This window comes from Oncorhynchus clarkii, chromosome 5 (assembly GCF_045791955.1).
Source record: "Oncorhynchus clarkii lewisi isolate Uvic-CL-2024 chromosome 5, UVic_Ocla_1.0, whole genome shotgun sequence".
NCBI lineage: Eukaryota > Metazoa > Chordata > Actinopteri > Salmoniformes > Salmonidae > Oncorhynchus > Oncorhynchus clarkii.
In genome coordinates this window covers 6,950,322-6,971,851 of record NC_092151.1, presented here as the reverse complement: position 1 = coordinate 6,971,851, position 21,530 = coordinate 6,950,322, and the positions used below count along the sequence as shown (strand labels likewise).

Below are 21,530 nucleotides of genomic sequence, written 5' to 3'. Positions count from 1 at the left end.
TATTCATCACAGCATTCTCACATAGGTATTCCTCTTGTCCAGATGGGTTAGGGCAGTGTGCAGTGTGGTTGTGATTGCGTCGTCTGTGGACCTATTTGGGCGGTAAGCAAATTGGAGTGGGTCTAGGGTGTCAGGTAGGGTCCTTGACTAGTCTCTCAAAGCACTTCATGATGACTGAAGTGAGTGCTACGAGGCGATAGTCGTTTAGCTCAGTTACCTTAGCTTTCTTGGGAACGGGAACAATGGTGGCCCTCTTGAAGCATGTGGGAACAGCAGACTGGGATAAGGATTGATTGAATATGTCCGTAAACACACCAGGTGGTCTGCGCATGCTCTGAGGATGCGGCTGGGGATGCCGTCTGAGTCTGCAGCCCTGCGATGGTTAACACGTTTAAATGTTTTACTCACGTCGTCTGCAGTGAAGGAGAGTCCGCAGGTTTTGGTAGCGAGTCGTGTCAGTGGCACTGTATTGTCCTCAAAGCGAGCAAAGAAGTTGTTTAGTCTGTCTGGGAGCAAGACATCCTGGTCCGCGACGGGGCTGGTTTTCTTTTTGTAATCCGTGATTGACTGTAGACCCTGCCACATACCTCTTGTGTCTGAGCCGTTGAATTGTGACTCTACTTTCTCTCTATACTGACGCTTAGCTTGTTTGATTGCCTTGCGGAGGGAATAGCTACACTGTTTGTATTCGATCATGTTTCCGGTCACCTTGCCCTGGTTAAAAACAGTGCTTTTCGTTTCGCGCGAATGCTGCCATCAATCCACGGTTTCTGGTTTGGGAATGTTTTAATAGTTGCTGTGGGTACGGCATCGCTGATGCACTTGCTAATAAACTCGCTCACCGAATCAGCGTATTCGTCAATGTTGTTGTTTGACGCAATGCGGAACATATCCCAATCCACGGGATCGAAGCAATCTTGAAGGGTGGAATCAGATTGGTCGGACCAGCGCTGAACAGACCTGAGCGAGGGAGCTTCCTGTTTTAGTCTTTGTCTATAGGCTGGGAGCAACAAAATGGAGTCGTGGTCAGCATTTCCAAAAGGAGGGTGGGGGAGGGCCTTATATGCGTTGCGGAAGTTAGAATAACAATGATCCAGGGTTTTACCAGCCCTGGTAGCACAATCAATATGCTGATAGAATTTAGGGAGTCTTGTTTTCAGATTAGCCTTGTTAAAATCCCCAGCTACAATGAATGCAGCCTCAGGATATGTGGTTTCCAGTTTGCATAGAGTCAAAGACAGTTCGTTCAGTGCCGTCGATGTGTCTGCTTGGGGGGGAATATATACGGCTGTGATTATAATCCAAGAGAATTATCTTGGTAGATAATGCGGTCGACATTTGATTGTGAGGAATTCTAAGTCAGGTGAACAGAAGGCCTTGAGTTCCTGTATGTTGTTATGATCACACCACGTCTCGTTAATCATAAAGCATACCACCCCCCGCCCCTCTTCTTACCAAAAAATATGCTTGTTTCTGTCAGCTCGATGCGTGAAGAAACCAGCTGGCTGTACCGACTCCGATAGCGTGTCTCGAGTAAGCCATGTTTCCATGAAACAAAGAATGTTACAGTCCCCAAGAACACATTGACCTCCATCATTCTTAAATGGAAGATGTTTGGAACCACAAAGACTCTTCCTAGAGCTGGCCACCCGGCCAAACTGCGCAATCGGGGGAAAAGTGCCTTGGTCAGGGAGATGACCAAGAACCTGATGGTCACTCTGACAGAGCTCCAGAGTTCCTCTGTGGAGATGGGGTTCCTTCTGGAAGGTTCTCCCAACTCTGCAGCACTCTACCATAAAGGCCTGATTGGTGGAGAGACCAGACGGAAGCCAGTCCTCAGTAAAAGGCACATGACAGCCCACTTGGAGTTTGCCAAAAAGCACATAAAGGACTCTGACCCTGAAAAACAAGATTCTGTGGTCTGATGAAACCAAGATTGACCTCTTTGGTCTGAAAGCCAAGTGTCACGTCTGGAGGAAACCTGGCACCATCCCTACTGTGAAGCATAGTGGTGGCAGCATCATGTTGTGGGGATGTTTTTCAGAGGCAGGGACTGGGAGACTAGTCAGGATTGAGGCAAAGATGAACAGAGCTAAGTACAGATAGATCCTTGATGAAAACCTACTCCAGAACTCTCAGGACCTAAGAATGGGTTGAAGGTTCACCTTCAAACAGGACAACACCCTAAGCACACAGCCAAGACAACGCAGGAGTGTCTTTGGGACAAGTCTCTGAATGTCCTTGAGTGGCCCAGCCAGAGCCCGGACTTGAACCCGATCAAACATCTCTGGAGAGATCTGAAAATAGCTGTGCAGCAACGCTCCCCATCCAACCTGACAGAGCTTGAGGGGATCTGCAGAGAAGAATGGGAGACACTCCCTTCATTATGGGTCAGTTATCTCTATGTAGCCATACACCCTTTACTTGAAGTCTTACGTTGGCCATATGACCAGCAGGAGACTGGAGAGTTTTGTCTATGGCAGGAGAATAGTGTGTGTGTGTGTGTGTGTGTGTGTGTGTGTGTGTGTGGTGGCTGATTTGAATGTGTTATACCGATTTGCAGGAACAGACTTCCAACATGAAAGACTAGCTAAGTGGGGTACGTTAACATGTGTTCCAACATGCCTTGATGGGATGTGTTATAGAACCGCCAAACGGGCGCCATTACACCCAATTGACAGCATCCCCCACAATATTTTGTATTTTTACCGTGCAGCAATGACTGAGCAGCCATCAGGGATCACCATGTCATACACATGTTCAGTAACGTGTTCAGTAGTTTATACAGTATTCTACTTAATGATGAAATGACTCCTGACACATTACGTAATTCATGAAGAATTGCTTAGACCAGTACCTGATTCACACTCCCGTTCAGACCAGTACCTGATTCACACTCCCGTTCAGACCAGTACCTGATTCACACTCCCGTTCAGACCAGTACCTGATTCACATACTTGTTCCGACTGCATCACACTGTGCTGGGGTTTATTAATTTGGCCCTAATACCAAGTTCAGCTGCAGGTACTTAATCAAGACCAGTTAGCCTTTAAAAAGTAAATATAATGGGCCACACATGGAGAGCATTTAGCTCATTTAGCTGTGGGTCGGGAAGTATTTATTGACAAACAGAGCGTGGGATAGCAGGAAGGCTCTCATTTGTTTACCATGGAATGTCATTAGAACCAGTAGGAGAAGTAGCGAGATGAGATTTACCATGAAAACATCATTAGAACCGGTAGGAGACGTAGCGAGATGAGATGCCCTCGGCGAGCTGCGTGGTGGTAAACCCAGAACCCTTCTCTACATGAACACGGGCCATTAACATTTCACTATGACAGCCTGTGTCTAGACCTCTTTTACTCCTCCAGACAGACTGATTGGCTAAAAATCCAGAAAATCACATTGTATGATTTTTAAGTAATTAATTTGCATTTTATTGCATGACATAAGTATTTGATCACCTACCAACCAGTAAGAATTCCACCTCTCACAGACTATAATACTTATGTCATGCAATAAAATGCAAATGAATTACTTAAAAATCATACATTGTGATTTTCTGGATTTTTGTTTTAGATTCCGTCTCTCACAGTTGAAGTGTACCTATGATAAAAATTACAGACCTCTACATGCTTTGTAAGTAGGAAAACCTGCAAAATTGGCAGTGTATCAAATACTTGTTCTCCCCACTGTGTATGGCTCTGTGATTGGTCATTGTTTTTCTCTCATCTTTGCGTGAGACATGGCCTATCCCCAAGTCTAGGTACTGGAATCAAGACCAAAGTGGGCCGTGGAGTCGACACCGACCCCTCAGAGTTTCGGATCAATGAAAATCTTTGTCACTGAAAATCACAACGAATTGGAGGAAGTCCAGTCTTTTAAGGATGGTTTCACTTCACTCATTGACTTGGAACCATGTTCTCATAAATTACAGCATATATTGTTGGCCGTTTATCGTCCTTGTTTTGTAAATGTAAAACAGGCTCAAGTGTGTGTGGACGTCTTCCCGACTGCAGTGCTGAGTTTAATCTGGTGATTTCATGACTAATTGAATGGTCCCCAGTGGGCTTAGTGCGAAGCGCCACACAGAGGGGGAACCGAGACTTGAGTCATAGGTTCCACTGGCAGAGAAAGCACACGGCAACACCACATGCCCTCGCCAAGCTCACAAATCTAGCAAGAGTGAAAACGTGGATAGGCTCATTATACAGCTGTTATCATACATGCGGGTACATGGAAGGATACACTCATCACATGTGGATAGAGGCTAATTAAAACAGCAAACATGTCTACGTGCTCAAACTACAACCCACTGACCCCACCTAGTGGGCAGATTCTGAATAACGTCAATGGTCTCTGCTCAGCACACTGGACTACAGTAGTTCAATCTAAAGATACACAGTCTTTGAAATGGTTTGCGTGCACCCACAGATGATCTAGCCTTAGTCTTCTAGCACATACAGCCATCAATCATTTCATGAATGGAATTCATTTACCAGATTCCAGGGTCAGAAGGTCAAATGGTAAGGGTTTCTGAGATTTGTTGTCTGCTCTTTTGAACTGAGAGCAGAGTACCTAACAACCAGTTGTGTTATTGTTTTTTTTTTCTAAATAGAGGTGTTTCTGTCTCAGGTTCAGTGGGGTGGGGGTGTATCGGATAGTGTTAGCTTGAGAACCATTTCCTGTTTCCTGTTTTGTGCTTTAATGACCAATGGTGGAGACTAGAGGGATTCTGACTTGTGGGAATCATTTTTACTGAGGGCCTCTCGTTTTGCTCCTCCTCTCAGGTCCGTCGGATGTGTCTGCCTCTGTGAGGTACAACTACCGGAGACCCACCTGTCCCGACGCCTCGGTGATGGTGCACATGCCCACCCCTCCCCCCTCTCGCCACAGGAAGAGCCATAGCCTGGGCAACAAGTGAGTGCCTATGTACAGTACTTGTGTTTCAGTGTCACTGAATATGATAAGATATCGCAGTACGTCTCCAATAGAGTGCAATGATTTGTCACATCACTATCATATTTTCTCCTCCCTCGGTTACTCTCTCTCTCTCTCTCTCTCTCTCTCTCTGTTACTCTCCCCCTCTCTCTCTCTCTCTCTGTTACTCTCTCTCCCTCCCTCCCTCTGTTACTCTCTCTCCCTTGGTTACTCTCCCTCTCTCTCCCTCTGTTACTCTCTCTCCCTCTGTTACTCTCCCTCTCTCTCCCTCTGTTACTCTCTCTCCCTCTGTTACTCTCCCTCTCTCTCCCTCTGTTTCTCTCTCTCCCTCTGTTACTCTCCCTCTCTCTCTCTCTCCCTCTGTTACTCTCCCCCTCTCTCCCTCCCTCTGTTACTCTCTCCCTCCCTCTGTTACTCTCCCTCTCTCTCCCTCCCTCTGTTACTCTCCCTCTCCCTCCCTCCCTCTGTTACTCTCCCTCTCCCTCCCTCCCTCTGTTACTCTCCCTCCCTCCCTCTGTTACTCTCCCCCTCTCTCTCTCCCTCTGTTACTCTCCCTCTCTCTCCCTCCCTCTGTTACTCTCCCTCTCTCTCTCTCCCTCTGTTACTCTCTCTCTCTCCCTCTGTTACTCTCTCTCTCTCCCTCTGTTACTCTCCCTCTGTTACTCTCCCTCTCTCTCCCTCTGTTACTCTCCCTCTCTCTCCCTCTGTTACTCTCCCTCTCTCTCCCTTTGTTTCTCTCTCTCCCTCTGTTACTCTCCCTCTGTTACTCTCCCTCTGTTTCTCTCTCTCTCTCTGTTACTCTCCCCCTCTCTCTCTCCCTCTGTTACTCCCCCTCTCTCTCTCTCTGTTACTCTCTCCCCCTCTCTCTCCCTCGGTTAATCTCCCTCTCTCCCTCCCTCTGTTACTCTCTCTCTCTCTCTCCCTCTCTCTCTCTCCCTCGGTTACTCTCTCTCCCTCTCTCTCGCTCCCTCGGTTACTCTCTCTCCCTCTCTCTCGCTCCCTCGGTTACTCTCCCTCTCTCCCTCCCTCTCTCTCTCCCTCTGTTATTCTCTCTCTCCCTCTGTTACTCTCTCTCTCTCTCCCTCTGTTACTCTCCCTCTCTCTCCCTCTGTTACTCTCCCTCTCTCCCTCCCTCTCCCTCGGTTACTCTCCCTCTCTCTCCCTCTGTTACTCTCTCTCCCTCTCTCTCCCCCTCTGTTTCTCTCTCTCTCTCCCCCTCTCTCCCCCTCTGTTACTCTCCCTCTCTCTCTCCCTCTGTTACTCTCTCTCTCTCTCTCCCTCTCTCCCTCTGTTACACTCCCTCTCTCTCTCTCTCCCTCTGTTTCACTCTCCCCCTCTCTCCCTCTGTTACTCTCTCTCTCTCTCTCTCCCTCTGTTACTCTCCCTCTCGCTCTCTCCCTCTCTCCCTCTGTTACTCTCCCTCTCTCTCTCTCCCTCTGTTACTCTCCCTCTCTCTCTCTCTCCCTCTGTTACTCTCCCTCTCTCTCTCTCTCCCTCTGTTACTCTCCCTCTGTTACTCTCCCTCTCTCTCTCTCTCCCTCTGTTACTCTCCCTCTCTCTCTCTCCCTCTGTTACTCTCCCTCTCTCTCTCTCCCTCTGTTACTCTCCCTCTCTCTCTCTCCCTCTGTTACTCTCCCTCTCTCCCTCTGTTACTCTCCCTCTCTCTCTCTCCCTCTGTTACTCTCTCTCTCTCTCTCTCTCTCCCTCTGTTACTCTCCCTCTCACTCCCTCTGTTACTCTCCCTCTCTCTCTCTCCCTCTGTTACTCTCTCTCTCTCTCTCCCTCTGTTACTCTCTCTCTCTCTCTCTCTCCCTCTGTTACTCTCCCTCTCTCTCCCTCTGTTACCCTCTCTCTCTCTCCCTCTGTTACTCTCTCTCCCTCTCTCTCTCTGTTACTCTCTCTCTCTCCCTCTGTTACTCTCTCTCTCTCTCTCTCTCTCTCTCTCTCTCCCTCTGTTACTCTCTCTCTCTCTCTCCCTCTGTTACTCTCTCTCTCTCTCTCTCTCCCTCTGTTACTCTCCCTCTCTCGCTCTCTCCCTCTGTTACTCTCCCTCTCTCTCTCTCTCCCTCTGTTACTCTCCCTCTCTCTCTCTCTCCCTCTGTTACTCTCCCTCTCTCTCTCTCCCTCTGTTACTCTCTCTCTCTCTCTCCCTCTGTTACTCTCTCTCTCTCTCTCTCTCTCCCTCTGTTACTCTCTCTCTCCCTCTCTCTCTCCCTCTGTTACTCTCTCTCCCTCTCTCTCTCTCTGTTACTCTCTCTCCCTCTCTCTCTCTCTGTTACTCTCTCTCTCTCTCTCTCTCTCTCCCTCTGTTACTCTCTCTCTCTCTCCCTCTGTTACTCTCCCTCTCTCTCTCTCTCCCTCTGTTACTCTCCCTCTCTCTCTCTCTCTCCTCTGTTACTCTCCCTCTCTCTCTCTCCCTCTGTTACTCTCCCTCTCTCTCTCTCCCTCTCTCTCTCCTTCTGTTACTCTCTCTCTCTCCCTCTGTTACTCTCTCTCCCTCTCTCTCCCTCTGTTACTATCCCTCTGTTACTCTCTCTCTCCCTCTGTCACTCTCCCTCTGTCACTCTCCCTCTGTTACTCTCCATGTGTCACTCTCCCTCTCTCTCTCCACTCTCTGCCCCCTGACTCTCTCCATCTCCCCCTAGTATGATGGCGTACGGCATGGTGGAGAGTAAGAGCGCCACGTTCCCCATTGAGAAGCCACGCCACCTGTTAGATGACAGCTTCCTGGAGTCCCAGAGCCCAGCTCGAAATGACCCACACAGCATGGCCATATCTAACGGGATGTCTTTAGGTACCCCCCCCCCCCCCCCCACACACACACACACACACACACACCTCATACAACCTCAACACCACATGTTGAAAGATGTCTTGTCTACAACATCTATTTTATAGTCTGTCTCCATAGCAGGGTATGCAGTCACAGAGTTAAATCTATTTTATAGTCTGTCTCCATAGCAGGGTATGCAGTCACCGAGTTAAATCTATTTTATAGTCTGTCTCCATAGCAGGGTATGCAGTCACCGAGTTAAATCTATTTTATAGTTTGTCTCCATTGCAGGGTATGCAGTCACCGAGTTAAATCTATTTTATAGTCTGTCTCCATAGCAGGGTATGCAGTCACCGAGTTAAATCTATTTTATAGTCTGTCTCCATAGCAGGGTATGCAGTCACCGAGTTAAATCTATTTTATAGTCTGTCTCCATAGCAGGGTGTGCAGTCACCGAGTTAAATCTATTTTATAGTCTGTCTCCATAGCAGGGTATGCAGTCACCGAGTTAAATCTATTTTATAGTCTGTCTCCATAGCAGGGTGTGCAGTCACCGAGTTAAATCTATTTTATAGTCTGTCTCCATAGCAGGGTATGCAGTCACCGAGTTAAATCTATTTTATAGTTTGTCTCCATAGCAGGGTATGCAGTCACCGAGTTAAATCTATTTTATAGTTTGTCTCCATAGCAGGGTATGCAGTCACCGAGTTAAATCTATATTTCCCCAGCCTTTTCTTCTAGGCCTATCTTTTGGATTACATTTCCCTCGGGGGGGGGGGGGGATCTGATGCAAACTTTGTATTGATGCAAACACTTAGTTTAATGTGATGATGGTTCACTCCAAAGTCGAAGTTTGTCCGACATTTGTCCAGAACTCAAATGAGTCTGATGGGTCTAACCAAGACCAAAGCCAGTGGAAACAATAGACCCATGTCTGGTTTATAGAAATGTGTGTGTTTATACCACACAGGACCAAACACCACAGCAGAGTCACACGTGAAAGAATGAGCACTAGTATCATCATCTCAGCGCAAGAGCCGTCACTGCAGTCCCTGGTTCGAATTCAGGCTACATCACATCCGGCCGTGATTGGGAGTCCCATTGCCCCAGCGTCGTCCGCGTTTGGCCGGTGTAGGGCCGTCATTGTAAATAAGAATTTGTTCTTAATTGACTTGCCTAGTTAAATAAAGGTTACATAAAGTTAATTCTATGAACAATAACTTGGTCCACATACTAAAATGTCCTTTGAAGATGTCGCCCCTTCCACGGTGCTGGCCATGTCGCCCCTACCGTGGTGCTGGCCATGTCGCCCCTTCCACGGTGCTGGCCATGTCGTCCCTACCGTGGTGCTGGCCATGTCGCCCCTACCGTGGTGCTGGCCATGTCGCCCCTTCCACGGTGCTGGCCATGTCGCCCCTACCGTGGTGCTGGCCATGTCGCCCCTTCCACGGTGCTGGCCATGTCGCCCCTACCGTGGTGCTGGCCATGTCGCCCCTTCCACGGTGCTGGCCATGTCTACCCTACCGCGGTGCTGGCCATGTCGTCCCTACCGTGGTGCTGGCCATGTCGCCCCTTCCACGGTGCTGGCCATGTCGCCACATCCACGGTGCTGGCCATGTCGCCCCTTCCACGATGCTGGCCATGTCGCCCCTACCGTGGTGCTGGCCATGTGGTCCCTACCGCGGGGCTGGCCATGTGGTCCCTACTGCGGTGCTGGCCATGTCGACCCTACTGCGGTGCTGGCCATGTCGACCCTACTGCGGTGCTGGCCATGTCGTCCCTACCGCGGTGCTGGCCATGTCGACCCTACTGCGGTGCTGGCCATGTCGTCCCTACCGCGGTGCTGGCCATGTCGACCCTACTGCGGTGCTGGCCATGTCATCACTACTGCGGTGCTGTCCATGTCGTCCCTACTGCGGTGCTGGCCATGTCGACCCTACTGCGGTGCTGGCCATGTCGACCCTACTGCGGTGCTGGCCATGTCGTCCCTACCGCGGTGCTGGCCATGTCGACCCTACCGCGGTGCTGGCCATGTCGTCCCTACCGCGGTGCTGGCCATGTAGTGCTGGCCATGTCGACCATACCGTGGTGCTGGCCATGTAGTGCTGGCCATGTCGACCCTACTGCGGTGCTGGCCATGTCGACCCTACTGCGGTGCTGGCCATGTCGTCCCTACCGCGGTGCTGGCCATGTAGTGCTGGCCATGTCGACCCTTTCGTGGTGCTGGCCATGTAGTGCTGGCCATGTCGTCCCTACCGCGGTGCTGGCCATGTAGTGCTGGCCATGTCGACCCTACCGTGGTGCTGGCCATGTCGACCCTACTGCGGTGCTGGCCATGTCATCACTTCTGCGGTGCTGGCCATGTCATCACTACCGCGGTGCTGGCCATGTCGTCCCTACCGCGGTGCTGGCCATGTAGTGCTGGCCATGTCGACCCTACCGCGGTGCTGGCCATGTGGTCCCTAACGCGGTGCTGGCCATGTGGTCCCTAACGCGGTGCTGGCCATGTCATCACTACTGCGGTGCTGGCCATGTCATCACTACCGCGGTGCTGGCCATGTCGTCCCTACCGCGGTGCTGGCCATGTCGACCCTACTGCGGTGCTGGCCATGTCGACCCTACTGCGGTGCTGGCCATGTCGACCCTACTGCGGTGCTGGCCATGTCGACCCCACTGCGGTGCTGGCCATGTCGACCCTACTGCGGTGCTGGCCATGTCGACCCTACTGCGGTGCTGGCCATGTCATCCCTACTGCGGTGCTGGCCATGTCGACCCTACCGCGGTGCTGGCCATGTCAACCCTACCGCGGTGCTGGCCATGTTGTCCCTACCGCGGTGCTGGCCATGTCAACCCTACCGCGGTGCTGGCCATGTCTACCCTACCGCGGTGCTGGCCATGTCTACCCTACCGCGGTGCTGGCCATGTCGACCCTACCGCGGTGCTGGCCATGTCGACCCTACTGCGGTGCTGGCCATGTCGACCCTACTGCGGTGCTGGCCATGTTGACCCTACTGCGGTGCTGGCCATGTCGTCCCTACCGCGGTGCTGGCCATGTAGTGCTGGCCATGTCGACCCTACTGCGGTGCTGGCCATGTAGTGCTGGCCATGTCGTCCCTACCGCGGTGCTGGCCATGTCGACCCTACTGCGGTGCTGGCCATGTCGACCCTACCGCGGTGCTGGCCATGTCGTCCCTACCGCGGTGCTGGCCATGTCGTCCCTACCGTGGTGCTGGCCATGTCGTCCCTACCGCGGTGCTGGCCATGTCGACCCTACCGCGGTGCTGGCCATGTCGTCCCTACCGTGGTGCTGGCCATGTCGTCCCTACCGCGGTGCTGGCCATGTCGTCCCTACTGCGGTGCTGGCCATGTCGTCCCTACTGCGGTGCTGGCCATGTCGTCCCTACCGCGGTGCTGACCATGTCTACCCTACTGCTTTCTCACTATACAGGCTTCCTCTTGCACCTGCTTCAGAATCTCCCCAATTTTTACTGTTTGCTCGGGTTCGTCATCAACCGAGTGTAGTTCACGGCAGTGTGGACTCATCTGAAAATGTCTGACAAACATTGATTTTGGAGTGGACTTTCACTTTACACACTGTGTAATGCTCAGAATTTGAGTATCGGGTAGTGTGAGTTTGCCAGTTAGCAGTGTCTGCCCGTGACAGCAGTGTTCTCCTGTCTCCCCTATAGGCAGCAGTGAAAGCTCATTCGGCGAGGAACTCTCGCCAGGGATGGAAAGGTTGGTACCACCTGACGTTTTGGTTTTTTAAACATGGCAACCCAACCCAGCACTTAACCTTATACCGTTCCTGTTTTGTTATCACTTTGAAATGGGTCACTATTTGCACACTATTAGTGAATGACGTAGTCATAGATAAGCAGACATACGTACAATGTGCCGATGGGCTGTTTTGCGTAAAACTTTCACGATTTTTGACCTGTACCTCGTTGAATGATTCACTAATAGTGTATTACGTAGTTGCTCATGTTTATCATCTCAAAGGGATTTTACAAGCCTGATATTAACGTTGCACCCTGTTTTTTTTTTTAATTGTTGCAAAATGAGTTGTCTGAGCGTGTCAAGTCGACCTCACCGAATAAAACTCACTAAGGAACGATATCATTTGTTCTAAATGTCCCAGCGGTGAGTGTTGACCCAACGTTCTCATGTGATCTCGGTTTTCATCGTCCGACAAGAAGTGTAAATTTATTCTCAACCCCGATGTTCTCGTCTTTTAATTCCAATCACTGATTGGGTCGAAAACACTGCGCTTCGTTTAGCTTGAAGTTTGTGCTTTGGGGACTATTTAATTGTACTGTGAAAACTAAATCAAGTGTTTTACGTATTTGTCCCAGGTCTGGTTTAAACATCAGAACTATTAGATACACTTGTGAGAAAGTGTGTGTGTGTGGAGGGGGGGGTTGTGTGTATTGTAAACCAAATAGCAGTGACCCTCCTGGCAACTCAGACTGACTATTGACAATGTGCACAGGGGACGCATGTATGCCACACTGGGCCCCAACTGGAAGGTCCCTCTGCGTAATTCACCTCGGAGCCGCAGCTATGTTTACAGGTACAGTGGTGCTGGTGGTGGTGGGGTCGGGTTATGTCACATGTTCTAGGGTCATAGGTCATTCATCACTGGGAAAAGAAGGGTGGGGGGGGGGGGGGGTCACGCGGTCACCTCTTGTCACTGCATGCGGCGTCCGTCTCACTCAGTCTCTTCACACTGTTGGTGGAAGTTGCCCCTAACCCCTGGTCTACGGTCAGTTTATTCACAGGTTTAATAGTTAAAGGGGAAGTTCGCTATTTTACAATTTGATGTTAGATGGTTTCCTCGCCCTGCTAGTAGTTTATGGGCCAGGAGAAACGGGAATCCATGGTCCGGTTTAACTTTAAACAGCACAATAAACTGGCCACTGCTAGCTTAAAAATGTACGGGCATGACAGGGATATTCTTTTTACGTACTCCGCATGGTTTAAGATGGCGCAGGCTGAAGTTTGTAGTGGCTGTTTAAAGAAAAACAAACTACGGATTACATTTTCTCTTTGCGCGTAGACAGGTTTTAGGAACTATCTCAGCGTTATATTGTGTCATCCTGAACTTCCCCTTTAAGGTTGGGGTTTCAGGGGTTGTGGTTTGGAAAGATGTCGTGAGCTTGGAGTAGGGGAAACTTCTACCCGGGGGCATCCTTCCTTCCTTCCTTCCTTCCTTCCTTCCTTCCTTCTGTATATCACCATCACAGACTTTTGAGTCCCTCGTCTCCACACTCCAGGGGAAAGGGACAAAGGACCTGGACAAATGCTACATAGTTCCTTGACTCTTGTCTTTTGGGATGGTGTTTCTGATTTCCTTTTACTTTGGGGACCGTTGACCCTAAGCTGTCTGTTTGTCTTCGGGGGAGGGTGTTTCACTGAGAATTTAAAATGAGAACCATTGTGGCGTGAGGAGTGTTCAGGGTTCTCATGGAAAATGTTCTACTGTAATTTCTTCATTATACCATGCACTCATTGACGGAGACTGGGCCAAATCCTGACTTCTTTTTTTTCCTTCTTTCTTTTTACTCATGTGCATACGTGCGACTCTTCCACTGATATCAATGCACACGGTTTACACAAAACCATGAAGGTGTGCGCATATTATCTCAAGTTAGCTTTTGTCCCGCTGTTCCAATGTCAACTCTCTGCTACAGAGGGATCAGAACGGGGTCAGAACGGGGTCAAGATCAGGCTAACGTTTATCGTCATCAGCTTGTCCCCTTTTGGTTGGCATGGCGATCCCATGCGTCACCTTCTTCCATAATCCCTAGAGAGTCTGAATAGCTAAATCGCCTATAAAACAGTGGGCAAAATTGGTTGGAATGACATAATTCCTGTTGCATACTAATTATATAAGGAAGGTCTCATTTTTGAATTTGTATAACAACATGTCTTTAAAGTCGTTATTTGGTTATCTGACCAGATATCTAAAATATGAAGTCTTTCCCTGATGTCTCGATAATGTAATGAAGACATATTTTCGGGGTCTTAATCTGGTTCCCTGACCACTCTACAACCAGTTTTTTACAACGTAACAATGACGTAATTATGACGTTCCCGGACCAATTTTGCCCGCTGGGTTACCTACTGTTCTCCCCTCTCCTGGTCTGGTTTATTAAGACTGAGAGTTTCAGAATAGCCTTCCTTTGGTCATGCCCCTTGTTCTACTCTCAACTTTAGTGGAACTTAGTGGATTAAAAAAATTAATAAAAAGCATGCAAGCCCCAATTCACATCTGTCACATCCCGTTATTACACAACACCATATCTGATCATCTTGTGGAGCTCTGCCAAAGAGACAAGGGGTGTCAGAGACCTATATACCCTTTTCACACTATCATGTTCTGGTTATATGGTTCGTTCCAGAACAGTTCCAGCGACTATGATGGATGCAAAACCAAGTACGGCTTGGTTCAGTAGTGTGAAAAAGGTACTAGAGAAGCCACAGTCTACAACTGTTCATACAACTTTGGTTTTGACCCTTTCCCCCCATCCTCATCTCTCTCCCAGCCCCTCGGGTGCCAACCCGTGCCACGGGTGCAGCGAGGTGGGCAGTGTTACTATCGAGGGGCCCCTTCGGAGGAAGACCCTGCTGAAAGAGGGCCGAAAACCCAAGGTAAGGAGGGATGTGTTTTCTGTCTGACTCCTGGTCCAAGGTAAGGAGGGATGTTTCCACTGTCTGACTCCTGGTCCAAGGTAAGGAGGGATGTGTTTTCTGTCTGACTCCTGGTCCAAGGTAAGGAGGGATGTGTTTTCTGTCTGACTCCTGGTCCAAGGTAAGGAGGGATGTGTTTTCTGTCTGACTCCTGGTCCAAGGTAAGGAGGGATGTGTTTTCTGTCTGACTCCTGGTCCAAGGTAAAGAGGGATGTGTTTTCTGTCTGACTCCTGGTCCATGGTAAGGAGGGATGTTTCCACTGTCTGACTCCTGGTCCAAGGTAAGGAGGGATGTGTTTTCTGTCTGACTCCTGGTCCAAGGTAAGGAGGGATGTTTCCACTGTCTGACTCCTGGTCCAAGGTAAGGAGGGATGTGTTTTCTGTCTGACTCCTGGTCCAAGGTAAGGAGGGATGTGTTTTCTGTCTCTCCTGGTCCAAGGTAAGGAGGGATGTGTTTTCTGTCTGACTCCTGGTCCAAGGTATGGAGGGATGTGTTTGCTGTCTGACTCCTGGTCCAAGGTAAGGAGGGATGTGTTTTCTGTCTGACTCCTGGTCCAAGGTAAGGAGGGATGTGTTTTCTGTCTGACTCCTGGTCCAAGTTGTTGCTTCTCCAATATTTTCTTACCCACTCGTTCCTCCTTTTCTCTATTAATTGAATGTTTTCTTACTGTTATACCATACTGTAGTGATCAAGGAACAAGTTGTTCATTGTAAGTTATTCTTATAGTCAACACTGTCGTGTGTGTGTGTGTGTGTGTGTGATTGTTCTCCAGTTGTCATCGTGGACACGCTTTTGGATCACTCTGTCTGGTTCGACGCTGACATTCTACGGGGCCAAAGCCTTGAGGGCCTCCGAGAGGAAGCATGTGAGTGAGACCGTTGGCGTATTCACTAGGAAGCAAATGGACGGAACAGGGAGGGACTACGTTGAACTAGTCCAACTAGTCCAGACTCTTCAGTTTTTGTTGCCCAACGTTTTCAGTTGCAAAATGTTTTGCTACGGGTGTGCACTAATGAATACACTCCTGAAGAACCTGTCTACTGCTGGTGTTTTCTCTCAACACAAACTAAATAGTGGTCCTAATGGTCACAATGTTCAGTTTACTAGAATGAAATGTAGGGAAAACAATGTTCAGTTTACTAGAATGAAAGGTAGGGAAAACAATTGAGTAGCAAATAAATAAATGTGAGTAAAAATTGAAAAATACTTTTTTGGATCAACAATAACCAAACAAACGCCGTCCTCTAGAGGCAGAAGGCTGTGTTGTTTTCATTACTCACTTCATCACATCTTCCCTGCAGTACAAATCTTCAGCCTGTAAGAAGGTGTGTGTAACGGGCTGGATGGTTGTCCTGCCTGACGACCCGGCTCGACCGAACATCTTCCACCTCAACGACCCGGATAAAGGTTAGACTCGGAGACCATTTTTGGGGGGGGGGGAATGTTGTCCAGGAGAAATTGTATTAGTTTAAAATATTTTTTCCCCCAAAAAAATTTGGCAGACAATATACAGTAGCTCAGTATTTTGTATAATTTATTTTATACTTGTCTTTAACAAGGGATCCAATCATTCTGGATGTGACTGTATATTCATATATTTGTTGATCCCAGGACATATTGCTGGATGTCTGAGGCATATAAGGGTTTGGGTTTTCTAGCGCACATTTATTCAAAAGGCACTCGCACATCTGAGCAATCTAATTTGCAGGTGGCAACAATTGAACAAGATGAAGGAGAAAGGAAACCGCACACTGCTCTTGATAGCGTCACTGCTCTTGATAGCGTCACTGCTCTTGATAGCGTCACTGCTCTTGATAGCGTCACTGCTCTTGATAGCGTCACTGCTCTTGATAGTGTCACTGCTCTTGATAGTGTCACTGCTCTTGATAGTGTCACTGCTCTTGATAGTGTCACTGCTCTTGATAGTGTCACTGCTCTTGATAGCGTCACTGCTCTTGATAGCGTCACTGCTCTTGATAGCGTCACTGCTCTTGATAGTATCACTGCTCTTGATAGTATCACTGCTCTTGATAGCATCACTGCTCTTGATAGCATCACTGCTCTTGATAGTATCACTGCTCTTGATAGTATCACTGCTCTTGATAGCGTCACTGCTCTTGATAGCGTCACTGCTCTTGATAGCGTCACTGCTCTTGATAGCGTCACTGCTCTTGATAGCGTCACTGCTCTTGATAGCGTCACTGCTCTTGATAGCATCACTGATATTTAATAAGCTTTACCTATCGGCCACACGGCCTTGGTCAGAGCTTTTGGGATTTTTTTGAAAGTTGCACCATTATGTGGACCTGGCCCCTCCCACGTCCGTTCCACACATCAAAGGGGGTTGGAGGAAAAATAAATAAGTTCTACCAAATATAACAATATGCATTTTATAAATATTACAAAAGTGTATAAATAAGGTGTATTAAACACGTCTGTAAAATCTCAATGAGGACATAGCAAGTTTTCATTAGTCATAGGGTACATCATACGAAAAACGTCAGAATAATCTACAAGAGACACATATTTCATGTTTAAATTCATAACATAACATACATAGGCATTTCATCATTAAGTCCTTTAGGAAATAATGTCTGGAGGGTGAAAATCCCAAAACATTCTCTTTTACTCAGAGTATTATTAATATCACCTCCCCCGTCTGATATCTTAACGTTCTCTATGCCACAAAATCTAAAAGGTAGAAATGTCATGCTTTAGGTCATGAAATGTACAGCGACTGGATAAATCCCTGTCATTTCTCCTGATTTAACTTTTATGTTCACTAATTCTCTGTTTGAGAGAGGGGTGGTTTTACCGACATAACAGAGCCCACATGGACATTTAATCATGTTTAAACACTTTATCATGTTGTTGCACTGTGCGCATCCTCTGCATCCCTAGCTACCATGTTCGCGAAAAGTGGGAGGTTGTGGTCAAGAAACACTGGCATATTTTATCATCGGATCCAGCTTTTTCGGCTGAATTTAAATATCCACCACGTATTGTGTATAGGAGAGGTCGCAATTTTTGAGCGATAAATTGGTTCATGCCAACTGCCAGCAACAAAATAAAATTAGCCAAGCTCTTTTACGCCCTCTACCAAATGTTAGCTATAAATGCAGAGGAATGCGCACAGTGCAACAATATGATGAAGTGTGAATGTTTCTGCCACCCACACACAGGAAAGCGGTTCCAAATAAATGACATTATTACGTGTTCCGCCACCCATGTTATCTACATTATTACGTGTTCCACCACCCATGTTATCTACATTATTACGTGTTCCGCCACCCATGTTATCTACATTATTACGTGTTCCGCCACCCATGTTATCTACATTATTACGTGTTCCGCCACCCATGTTATCTACATTATTACGTGTTCCGCCACCCATGTTATCTACATTATTACGTGTTCCGCCACCCATGTTATCTACATTATTACGTGTTCCGCCACCCATGTTATCTACATTATTACGTGTTCCGCCACCCATGTTATCTACATTATTACGTGTTCCACCACCCATGTTATCTACATTATTACGTGTTCCGCCACCCATGTTATCTACATTATTACGTGTTCCACCACCCATGTTATCTACATTATTACGTGTTCCACCACCCATGTTATCTACATTATTACGTGTTCCACCACCCATGTTATTTACATGGGTGGTGGATTTACATGATAAAGTGTTTAAACATGATTAAATGTCCATGTGGGCTCTGTTATGTCGGTAAAACCACCGCTCTCTCAAACAGAGAATTAGTGAACATAAAAGTTAAATCAGGAGAAATGACAGGGATTTATCCAGTCGCTGTATATTTCAATGACCTGAAGCATGACATTTCTACCTTTTAGATTTTGTGGCATAGAGAACGTTAAGATATCAGACGGGGGAGGTGATATAAATAATACTCTCGGTCTGACCTTAATTAGCTCAAGCAAATGGTTCGGTTGTTTTAGGTCAAACTCCAAAGCCCTCTTATCTTGTTGCTTCACAGGTAATGTTTACAAGTTCCAGACGGGATCCAGATTCTCTGCAATCATCTGGCACAAAAACCTGGAAGAGGCTTGCAGGAGCTGTAGACCTCAGGTAATGTTGTCTTTCAATATATACACAGACACAAGATCAATTCAATGGTAGTATATGCATTTAAAAAATGATTGAGGATGACACCAAAAATTAAATGACTGAAGTTATTTTTTCTTTCAATCTCTTGGGGAAAATGTGCCATTTCATTCTGACCACAGCTGTCAATCACCTAATTCCTTATTGCTTCATTAATGTACTTAATGTCCTCTGCTTGTGCCTTAACAGATACCAACCAACCTAATGTCATTTGAGTAGTGGACAACCAGCCAGCTTGCCCAGTGGGGAGTTAGTGCCAAGCCCTTTTCTATGAGAGTCTAACAAACTCTGATAAAATGGTGGAACGGAGGAATTGGTTGGAATCCTATGAAATGAGTGGTGAGGAAGTGTAGAAGTGTGTGTGTGTCTGATTCTACAGACTGGGGCAGATGCTCTTTACCACTGGGGACACACACACACACACAGCAGCGTTATAGCCAAGGACTACGTGCGATGTCTCTTTCCAGAGCAAGGAAAACAAATATGTAAAGCCCCTGTTTCGTGTCAAAGCTTTCTCGCTTGTCGTCGTTTGTTCCGCTGCTATAAACGTTCTGAGCAAGCTCATATTTCTTTGGCCCATGTTGGGTTTTGCTTAGAAGAAAGGATTAAAAAAAATACCTGTAAATGCACAAAGACTGACAGTGTTAAGAAACTGTGATAAGGGGACCAGTGACTTGGGCCCTTGGAGTATCAGCACTGCCATGGCCCCCTAACTATTTGAGCCAATGTTTCAGACCACTGTTGACTGGACACTTTGCAAAACACACGCTAGATTGATGCTCATTGTCGACCCTGGTCCTTGCGTCAGGCAGCGGACTGATACTCATCGTCGACCCTGGTCCTTGCGTCAGGCAGCGGACTGATACTCATCGTCGACCCTGGTCCTTGCGTCAGGCAGCGGACTGATGCTCATCGTCGACCCTGGTCCTTGCGTCAGGCAGTGGACTGATGCTCATCGTCGACCCTGGTCCTTGCGTCAGGCAGCGGACTGATGCTCATCGTCGACCCTGGTCCTTGCGTCAGGCAGCGGACTGATACTCATCGTCGACCCTGGTCCTTGCGTCAGGCAGCGGACTGATACTCATTGTCGACCCTGGTCCTTGCGTCAGGCAGTGGACTGATGCTCATCGTCGACCCTGGTCCTTGCGTCAGGCAGCGGACTGATGCTCATCGTCGACCCTGGTCCTTGCGTCAGGCAGCGGACTGATACTCATCGTCGACCCTGGTCCTTGCGTCAGGCAGTGGACTGATGCTCATCGTCGACCCTGGTCCTTGCGTCAGGCAGCGGACTGATACTCATCGTCGACCCTGGTCCTTGCGTCAGGCAGCGGACTGATACTCATCGTCGACCCTGGTCCCTGCGTCAGGCAGTGGACTGATGCTCATCGTCGACCCTGGTCCCTGCGTCAGGCAGCGGACTGATGCTCATCGTCGACCCTGGTCCTTGCGTCAGGCAGCGGACTGATACTCATCGTCGACCCTGGTCCTTGCGTCAGGCAGCGGACTGATACTCATCGTCGACCCTGGTCCCTGCGTCAGGCAGCGGACTGATGCTCATCGTCGACCCTGGTCCCTGCGTCAGGCAGCGGACTGATACTCATCGTCGACCCTGGTCCTTGCGTCAGGCAGCGGACTGATACTCATCGTCGACCCTGGTCCTTGCGTCAGGCAGCGGACTGATACTCATCGTCGACCCTGGTCCCTGCGTCAGGCAGCGGACTGATACTCATCGTCGACCCTGGTCCTTGCGTCAGGCAGCGGACTGATACTCATCGTCGACCCTGGTCCCTGCGTCAGGCAGCGGACTGATACTCATCGTCGACCCTGGTCCTTGCGTCAGGCAGCGGACTGATACTCATCTTCGACCCTGGTCCTTGCGTCAGGCAGCGGACTGATACTCATCGTCGACCCTGGTCCTTGCGTCAGGCAGTGGACTTTACAGCAAAAGTCATGACTCGTTGAGTTTTCAAATAAGGGAGAAAGGACTTGGCTTTCTGAACAACTAGTTATTTAACATACAAAGGCTCAGCCAAACCTGACCCACCCCCTGCTCAGTCAAACCACACTATTTACTATAGCCATACAAACAATGTCTGCCGATTTAAAGACCCATTTTTTTTTTTTTTTTACTCCAAGTAGGTTGAGTAAGAAAAGCCTTTATCACCATTCGTCATCTCATCTGAACCAATAAAGACTTTTCTACCAATCAGAAATGAAACAAACACACAGGAAGAAAAAAAAAAAAAAACGTATGTTGCACTTTTTTGTCATAACATTTTAAGTTTGATTCACAACTTTATTGTCCATCAAAGGGGAAATGTATTTGGTCACTTGCAATGACATTCATCATCATCATCATAGAAAAGACATCACTGATTTTTTTTTTTTTCCCCTCTTCTTGTACACGAACCAGCTTGAAGCTTCACTACCAGACAAAGGCTTTAGAGAAGGGTCAAGAAGATACTAGAGGGCCTCAGTTCTCTTGTGATATTCATCTGGTTGAGATTTCAGACAAGTCAGTGGGATTCAGCACCATCACTGAGTTCATTGTAAATATTTAAAAATATATATATATATATTTTCGTATTTATTTTCTCTTTAGTTGTCAATGGGAAATGATGGTATGATTTCAAGGGGGACAGTTCACCCATATTACAAACTTACACCCTGTGAATAAGTTATGACAGCAATCCATGCTGTGGTTTAGTTCCCTTGGAACGGTTTTCACATGCTAACGATTTAGCAGTTGTGGCACAAATCCCATTCAAATCATTGGACCGATATTAGCATTTTTAGCACATAATTTCCAAATTGTTTGTGAAGCTCAGAAAAAAAGTAACTTATTGATGATTTTGAAGATGATGCACAGAAAATGCTAATATTGGTCCATTGACTTGAATGGGATTTGTGCCACAACTGCTAAATCGTTAGCATGTGGAAACCGTTCCAAGGAAACTAAACCACAGCATTGATTGCTGTCCATAGACTGC

The 21,530-nt window shown here is 48.0% G+C and overlaps 1 protein-coding gene across 1 annotated transcript in view; it reads left to right on the top strand.

Annotated features, from left to right (window-relative positions):
* LOC139409832 (ras-specific guanine nucleotide-releasing factor RalGPS1) overlaps positions 1-20,788 on the top strand; it is a 268,460-nt gene extending 247,672 nt beyond the window's left edge. The window contains exons 12-21 of the mRNA XM_071155218.1: positions 4,791-4,920; positions 7,587-7,735; positions 11,404-11,452; positions 12,207-12,287; positions 14,263-14,368; positions 15,181-15,273; positions 15,710-15,815; positions 18,413-18,504; positions 18,730-20,122; positions 20,295-20,788. Coding sequence (XP_071011319.1) covers positions 4,791-4,920; positions 7,587-7,735; positions 11,404-11,452; positions 12,207-12,287; positions 14,263-14,368; positions 15,181-15,273; positions 15,710-15,815; positions 18,413-18,504; positions 18,730-18,759 — 836 coding nt within the window. The 3' untranslated portion in view covers positions 18,760-20,122; positions 20,295-20,788. The remainder of the gene's footprint in view (positions 1-4,790; positions 4,921-7,586; positions 7,736-11,403; positions 11,453-12,206; positions 12,288-14,262; positions 14,369-15,180; positions 15,274-15,709; positions 15,816-18,412; positions 18,505-18,729; positions 20,123-20,294) is intronic.
* Positions 20,789-21,530: the final 742 nt, after the last annotated feature.